We start from the raw sequence: 8,990 nt of genomic DNA on the forward strand, positions 1-8,990 counted from the left end.
AAAAATAAAAATGATAAACATATCAAACTTTTTATAAATAACAAACTATATGTATATTTGATTGAAATTTTGTAAAAATATTTAGATAATTATTTAAAATTTATATATAAAAAATAAATTTAATTTTTAGACTTTTTTAATTATGATCACTAAAAAATGTTAAAAAATTCATTTGGCATAAAATTATATCAAAATTTGATATACTTTTTTAAATATACATAATGTCGGGTTATTTTATTATATTTTAAAACTTTTTAAAACTCATTCGTCTTTTACATTTTTTTGGTATTATTTTTGTCATAATATAAATTTTTAAATATTATTTTAATAATTTATTAAAGAGATATCTTGAATCTACAATAAATCATAATGAGAATTTTTATTTTATTTCATTCATGTTAAAAAGAAATATTTGTTTTAAATTAGACCAAAACTAAACTTGTATTTATTTTATGCGATGGAATGAGTAATATCTATTTTGGAGGAAAATAAATATTTGTTCAAAAAATATTTTTTTTTATAAATTTTAAATGTTTAATTTTAAATAATAAAAATGACTTATATTAATAATATATTATAGTATGAAACAAGGAAAAATTTGAAAATTAATAAAATTTATTATTTTTAATCATTAATCTAATATCTTTTATTTAGCACTCCAACTACATATTTTTAAACTATATTTTTAAATATTACTAATTGCTTGACCAAAAAAAAGTTACTGATTAATTAATAATAAAAAAATTCTAATAATTTTTTAGTATTCCTCTCCAACAAAATAAAGCAAAAATTTTCTTTTACCTGCAATATGGAAGAATTTCTGCGAAAATTAATGAGAGGGTCTAGCAAGCAGTAGTAAGCAACTAAGCACACGACACAGTCGCAGAAAGGCACATAAGCTGATGAAGTTAAGGGAGTGAAGAAGGTTAACCCTCTAATGAACTAACCTTATAAACACTGTTCTGGGTTGGGTGGGTCACCTCAAACTAACTTATAACTCTCTTCCTCTGTCTTGGATCAACAACTAACATTGCTTCGCAGCGCAGCACTCACTGCCAATTCGGATTCACTTCAGATATTACTCATAATTGAGAGAGACAGAATACGAACAAAGAGAAACCCTAGAATTGTTGTGTTAATTTGATTAACGATGTGATGATATTGTTGTATATTTGGGTATGGGAAAAACCCTAGGGTAGGAGGAGAGGGAGAGGGAGATGCTTGTCTCTTCTGCAGGCGGAGGAGGAGGAGGAGGAGGAGGAATCTCATGGGATCTCAAATGGCTTCTGCAGTGGGTTCTCTCAGCGGTTGTCGTCGCCGTTGGATTGCACGCTCTCGTCAAGAACACCGCTTCACGATACTTTGAGGTTCACGCCAATTTCGATTCTGATCGGACTCATCCCATGCCTTCTTCTCCCTCCGCCGCCGCCGCCATTGCAATGGACCAACCTCTTTGCGCCGTCTGCTCCAAACACGCCTCCAGCAGGTGTTCCCGCTGCAAATCCGTCAGATACTGGTATTAACATTACGCATCATTCTTCACTCCAATATGATTCTGGGCTATTCACTTTTCTTGCTTAATTTTTAATTTTCAAAGCTGTCTTAGGAAGGTTTTCATTATCAGTTGTTTTGATCCTAACATTAGCATCTAATTATTCATGAAGTTGATGCATTTTTATTGATTATTTCTTTGTATGATAATGCTGCTCAATATGTTTATTTTCTATCAGTTAAGAAGGGGGCAAAAGCACCGACCTTTTGTTTTTTCCTGTTTTGATTTTTCAGCTCCCAAGCGTGTCAACAGATGCACTGGAAATCCGATCATAAGTTGAAATGCAAGGAAGTTCATAGTACCATGAATTTGGCTCAATCTGGGCCAGCTAGTCCAGGGTTTAAAGCTTCTGCTGCTGTTAATAAAAGCACATCTTCAATTGCCCTAATACCTGCTTGTGGACGTGAAATTTCCAAGCCGATCAAGCAGCCTAAAAATGTAACTATTGATGGAGGTTTTGATGAAATTTCCTTACGTATTCTTTTACCCGTTTGAATCTTAAGAATGCTTTTCTTGTTTATTCTGGGTTTTGCAGCCTCTTTTTCCTTATGATGAATTTGTTAAATTCTTTAACTGGGATAAGCCTGGATTTCCTCCTTGTGGGCTCTTGAATTGTGGAAATAGGTATGACGTTATTAGAATCTTGCTTTGGCTTTATTATATACTGGAATTGATATACTGCAATAAGTGGATTCTGGGGGAGACTTACATACACTGTGAATCTGTGCAGCTGCTTTGCAAATGTGGTTCTCCAATGTCTCTCATTCACAAGGCCGCTTATCGCCTACCTGTTGAAAAACGGCCACCGCAGAGAATGTAATGATATATATTGCTGGTTTGGTTCTTGCTGCACTATTCTTTGTACTTACTTTTGTTAGTATGTGGTGTTTCAGGCAGTCGTAATGATTGGTGCTTTCTGTGTGAATTTGAAATCCATGTTGAGAAAGCAAGGCAAAGTTCACAGGCATTTTCTCCAATGAACATTCTCTCTCGTTTGCCTAATATTGGTGGCACACTGGGTTATGGAAGACAAGAGGATGCTCATGAATTCATGAGGTTTCTTCATTTTTGCTGCAATTTTACTTGACTTTCTGTAGAGAATTGTGCATTTAATGTTTATCTTATAATTAGTTTGATGCAACACTAAATTTTCCTGTTTTTTCGTCAATATTTTGAATGCTTTGTAGGTTTGCAATCGACACTATGCAGTCTGTATGCCTTGATGAATATGGTGGAGAAAAAGCTGTCCCTCCTAACCTTCAAGAGACAACACTTATTCAACACATTTTTGGTGGCCACCTTCAATCTGAGGTTAGATATCTAATTATAAGACTTCCCATTGTTAAATTCCAGTGGTCAATAGGCTGCCATGCATCATTAGTCTATGTAGTTGACCCAACTTAATAGAATAAGGCTTAGTTGTTATTGTTGTTACATTTTAGTTGTCATAGCAACACAGTAGTTGTATCAATTTCAAATTTTATGTTATTTTGCTGCTAACTCCCCTCCCCCTGCCTCTGATGAAAATAGGTGTTTTGCACAAAATGTGAGAAGCAGTCAAATCAATACGAAAACATGATGGACTTGACTGTTGAAATTAATGGAGATGCTGCTTCCTTGGAGGAATGTCTAGATCAGTTCACTGCCAAGGAGTGGCTTCATGGTGAAAATATGTATAAATGTGATGGGTAAGGCTACCTGAGAAAATGTGTGAATACTACGAAATTAATTAATAATGTTTTAGGTGTCACTTGGTAGTTGGACATAAAATTTTAAATTAAAAACTCTTCAACAAATTTAAGAGCTGCTTTTGGTTCTGATTGTTAATTCTAGAATTCATAGTCAAGTTTTATTTCCTATTTAAATGTGTCTTTGCTGTTGTTATTTTATCATATTCTTTTTAAAGATGTTGCAGTGTATTTTGATGACTGGACTTTGGAAAGAGATTATTAATAGAGAAGTTTTAGAATATTGCTTATGGTCATGAAATATAAGAATTTAAGTACTTGCTATTGGTAATGTGCTTTTGCTATTATTAGGTAGATCCTGTCTTAATAAAGTTTTTTCTGCTGTTTGCAGGTGCAAAGATTATGTCAAGGCTTGGAAACGTCTCACTGTGAAACGAGCTCCAAATATTCTTACTATTGCCTTGAAAAGATTTCAGGTCTGAGCACTTGATCTGGATTATTTAACTTTTGCTTGTATGATTCATGGCTATTGCCCTCCATGCAGTGTAAATTGTACCAGTGGATTATGACTATGTTCCAATTAAATTATTACATCTTGTAATGGATTTTCTGGTGGACTTCTCTGTCATTTTTTCTCATTGGCTTTTCATCTGTGCTGTGTTGCAGAGTGGGAGGTTTGGCAAACTTAACAAGAGAGTAACGTTCCCTGAGACTCTAAATCTTAGCCCTTTCATGAGTGAAGTTGAAGATGGATCTGATATTTATAAGCTGTATGCTGTTGTAGTCCACATCGACATGCTGAATGCTTCCTTTTTTGGTCATTACATTTGCTACATTAAGGATTTCCATGGAGACTGGTATAGAATTGATGATTGGAAGGTAGATAATAAGAAACTTTGAACATCATCCCTTTTGTTTATTGAATCTGTATAATGTGATTGGAGTTTTAATATCATTGTTTGGATTGCATTTTTCTTTCTCAGGTAATGCAAGTGGAATTGGTGGAGGTACTTTCTCAAGGTGCATACATGTTGTTATACAGCAGGTATACTTTTTAAAAAAAAATGTTAAAGTGGTTAATGTTCTCTCTTTAGATGTCCCCATATCTGATGCAGTATTGTAGTGCCTGAAAGATGATATGCCATTGACCATGACCTTTCACCTAGGAGAGTTTTGAGATGAAAAGTAAATGTACTAATCAAAGTTAGAGCAGAAGCATAATGCATATATCTTTGGAAATTAATTTATGTTGATTACTTTCTTATTGAAGTGGAAACTATTGGATGATTTACTCTTGGACAGGGTAACTGCTCGGCCATCAGGCCTTCAAACTACAGAATCTTCGGACACACACATGCAGACAGTTGAAGTGGAAGTGGAGCCCAGCCCAACTGAACAGGCCGAATGTCTCTCAAATATGGAGACTGTAACTTGCAATGGCACATGTGATGCTTTTCCAGCTGAACATAGTAGTAATTCAGAACTGAAGGTTTCTGCCTGTGAACAGTCTAAGGACATCCGCTTGATTGATGTTGCAAATGGGACTCCAAGTTGGGCAACCGAATCGTCTCATGTACCTTCTAAATCTGGCAAAGATTTGGAGGATATAGATATGAGGAGATCAAATCTCTGCTCATCTGTTGTGGAAGATATTTTATGCTGCACGGAAGAGCAAGACGATACTGATATGGCTAAGGTCAGTGTTTCTCCACGCTTGGCAAATGGATTTTCTTCCCTGAATGATTCTTCTGTTTCAATGGATTATCAAAACTCGGGGGAAGATCAAGAGCATGTAGAACTTGTCAAATGCAAGCCACTGACAGCACAAGGCCATGCAAATCATGGCAACGGGTATGCTAGTGCAAACAAATATGCTATTCCAGTTGAAGATGATGGCTCTGTGTTTTCTGGCGTTGGTTCTTTCTCCACTGAAACATCCGCATCAGAAATGCATCAATTGAAGCGGAGATTGCCATTTCACGGTTCTGAAACTGGCCACGCAAATGGAGTCAAGAAAGTGGAGGTATCTGGGGACAAGTTAACAACGTAGGTGCTGCTATTTTTGTTGTCTGTTCATATCATTTGATTATCCCATCATCGGAGAAAGGAGGTGCTGGGTTGGGAAATTTTTGTCCGAGGTTTCATTATTTGCAGGAACCTTGGATCTTATTGTAACACTTTCATAATGAATTCTCTAATTTAATTATAGTGATAGAATATAACACGTAACTCTTGCTTTCCCTCAACTGTGTAGTGTGTACTATGTAGATGATACATAAAATACCTGAAAGAGCTGCGGAATACCTTAGTATATATTTTCCAAGGTAACTTGTTCGTTATTCTTAATACTTGAAGGTCATAAGGTATAATAAATGATCAATTAAATACTTTGACAATGGAGTACAAATGATAAATTATTTGGTCCTTACGAGGACAGATATAATATGAGGTCTTATTTTAGAAGTGCACTGGTTGGTTCAGAGTGATTTCTACATGCTAACCTCATGATTTTGGAAGAGAATTGTTTTGAGAACCATCCAAAACGATTTGCAATTTTTGGGCTTTCTAGTGTGGGTAGAATCCAAAAGAATGTGCCCATTGCACTACTATTTCAGTATAAAGATTTTTGTTTTTGGTTTTCCTGTACAAAAATTTAAAATATAACATAAATCTATGTTTAGATTTCAACAGTGGCATACTGACGTACCTTTAAGAATCTAACGTGAATCCATGTGCTCAGACGTGAGATTAGAGGGAGAGGCCCCAGAACTGAATTTATCTTAGTAATTTTTTTTTTTTAGTTAATATTGAAAACAAGAATTTATCTTGGTAATTTTGCTCTCATTCACAAGGACACTTCATTAAAGGCTTTCAAATTTCTATTCTTTGGTGAAAAAAAGGATTTTCACCTGGTCCCCGCTCCACTCTTTGTGTTAGAAATATCAATGAGTAAGATAGAACAAGACTTAAACTTCACCCTAATGTTATTTGTAGATATAAAATTTCTCCAAAACTCTATACTATCTTATTTGCGAATTTAAAATCTTTTCATGCAAGGTCGGATTGGATATCAAGGTTGGATTGTCAACCCACTTCGGTTGAATTAGAACCAATTGGATATCTCCAGGTGTACGTATGTTTGGATGCTAATTCTTAAATTTGCATTTTGTAAAATTAAATTTTGACCCCTCTAAATATTATGTTTTTCCTTCTTCCCCCTGAACTTTTTTCCCCTCTTATCAGTTTGTTGGACCTTTGGGATGTAAGTGGCCAGTAAGAAAGGGTACCATCTTATACGCACGGAGAAAGGAGCAAAGACAAATATTGATGGTGGTGGCAGGGGTATGATCGAGGAAGCAGAAGGAAAATCTTGACATTTTATGGGGTGAAAATCTAATTTTTCAAAATACTATTTAAGTATGTACCTAAACACCCACATTTACTGGGTGCACCAGAAGCAAAGAGGCGTAAAAAGCAAGGCCGAATATGAGAGAATGAAGCACGCACGAGTAGAGGAGCTGCAAAACAAACAAAAAAGGATCTCAATTAGCGGCTTTTGCTTTTCTGTTTTCAATGGCATTGCACTAATCTTGGTTCAAAAATATAATAATGAAAGAAATGAGTTAGCTTGTGAATGGGGGCTTTGAGCAATGAGCATTGACTTTGTAGCCAAAAGAAGACAAAGATTCCCTTAACGAGGAGCCAAAGTTAGCCGGAAATAGAGGGTTTTCTTTTGGCTTTGTGAATGCACCCCTTTGACAATATTGACATTGCTCCTCTTCCCATATGACTTTGGAGTTTGAAGAGTGGTCCTTTCTCTTTCTTTCATGCAGACGACGATTAAAGTTGTTACATTACATGTGCCAGCAGTGTTTTTGTTTGTTTGTTTGTTTACACGTCTACTCTCTCTTCTCTTCTCATTTTCCAACCTCCGAATCCTAAGCCTTAGATTCCTTCAACCCTAGAGTCAACCCACTTCCATCCCATATTTAATTTGTATTCATTATTAGGATAAATCACACAAATAAACTAAATTATGTCCTAAAATAAAATGGATTATATGTATGTTTTAAAATAACTTTTATGCGAATTAAATTAACTAAATTTAATTTTTACTTTTTCAATTAAATCAAATTAATTGAATTCGATTTATTATATATGCTATACCAATAATAAATTGAATTAGATTCGATTTATTATTTCTACAGTATATATATATATATATAGAATCTAGTTAATTTGATTTACTATTGATATAGAGTATTTTTTTAATTGATATTTATGCTTTAAAGTCAATAATCAGTAGTAAATATAATTAACTAAATTGATTTACATGTATATACTGCAGAAGTAGTAAATCGAATAAACTAAATTTAATTTACCATTGATATAACATATATAGTAAATAGATTCAATTTAAATTGAAAAAGCATAAATCTAATTTAGTTGATTCGATTTACATAGAATTATTTTAAGATATACATGTAATCTATTTCATTTTAAGATGTTGGTGTAATATTGATCCATATTTAATTTATTTGTATGATTTACCCTCATTATTATGTACAGATATAACATCACAATTCACAATTCACAACAAGGACACTTGCCAATTTTTTGTTTTCAATTTATAAATTGACAAAAAAAAATGATGTTTTAAAAAAAATTAACTATGTGTATACTAAAAATTAATTACCTTATATGTTAAATAAAATGTTATATACATATACTAATAATTAGTCATTATATATTTGTATATAAATATATGCGTTATTTAATTCATTTTTAATATGTATTTTATATTTTAAGATGTATTTTATATCAATGATTGATTTACTAATTTTGTATACACATAACATAATTGCATGTTAAAATACAAAATAACATTAAAAATAAAATTAAAAATAAAATAAAAATATATATCTTTATACATAAATATATTATAACTGATTTAGTATCTAATTTTTAATGTATTCTAGCATTTTTATAAAAAAATAAAATTTACATAAAATAAATTCATACTTAAAAAAAAGACATCTATTCCAATTAAAATATTAAGAATATTTTCTATATGAAAATATTTATATTAAAAATATAATTTATTTATTTAGTCACACTTTAAATAAGAATAATATTTTTATAATATACTAAAATTAAACCTTATAATTTATATCTAATAATAAAAAAATCTTTGCATGATAATAATTACAGAATCTTCATGAAGTATCAAAAAAAATAATTACTATAATGTCTATAAATATTTGTCTAACTCACAAAAAATATTAAAAATTAATATTTAATTTTAAAAATATAAAAATAAATAATTATTAAATATTTAAAATTTATCATAAAAAATAAATTAAATAAAAATTAGACACCAAATTATAATTATTATTAAATTTTTAAAAAAAATTTATATAAATAAATTAAATATTTTATTTATCAATATATATAATTTATAAGCTATTTATTAATTTATGTAATATTATTTCGAGATAATTATGAACATATCTTGTTTGCAAAGGAGATAAAGTCAAACAAAAATATCATTTACAATAAATGAAATATATTCATAATTATCTCATTTACACTGTAAACGAAATAAATAATATTACGTAAATTGATAAATATCTCGTAAATTATATATATTAGTAAATAAAATATTTAATTTATTTATATAAAAAAAACTTCCCTTGAATTTGCCATAAAAAAAAATGGTATAAATTTGATATTGACATTTTGAGATACAT

The 8,990-nt window shown here is 31.4% G+C and overlaps 1 protein-coding gene across 1 annotated transcript; it reads left to right on the forward strand.

Annotated features, from left to right (window-relative positions):
* The first annotated feature begins 803 nt into the window (after window positions 1-803).
* LOC112782962 (ubiquitin carboxyl-terminal hydrolase 18) lies at window positions 804-5,486 on the forward strand. The gene is made up of 11 exons (XM_025825660.3): window positions 804-1,516; window positions 1,786-1,990; window positions 2,088-2,176; window positions 2,283-2,368; window positions 2,446-2,608; window positions 2,740-2,863; window positions 3,083-3,240; window positions 3,632-3,716; window positions 3,907-4,119; window positions 4,224-4,285; window positions 4,543-5,486. Exons 1-11 carry the CDS (start codon window positions 1,218-1,220, stop codon window positions 5,288-5,290), a joined length of 2,232 nt encoding a protein of 743 aa, XP_025681445.1. The 5' UTR covers window positions 804-1,217; the 3' UTR covers window positions 5,291-5,486.
* The last annotated feature ends 3,504 nt before the right edge of the window (window positions 5,487-8,990 follow it).

This window comes from Arachis hypogaea, chromosome 20 (genome assembly GCF_003086295.3).
Source record: "Arachis hypogaea cultivar Tifrunner chromosome 20, arahy.Tifrunner.gnm2.J5K5, whole genome shotgun sequence".
NCBI lineage: Eukaryota > Viridiplantae > Streptophyta > Magnoliopsida > Fabales > Fabaceae > Arachis > Arachis hypogaea.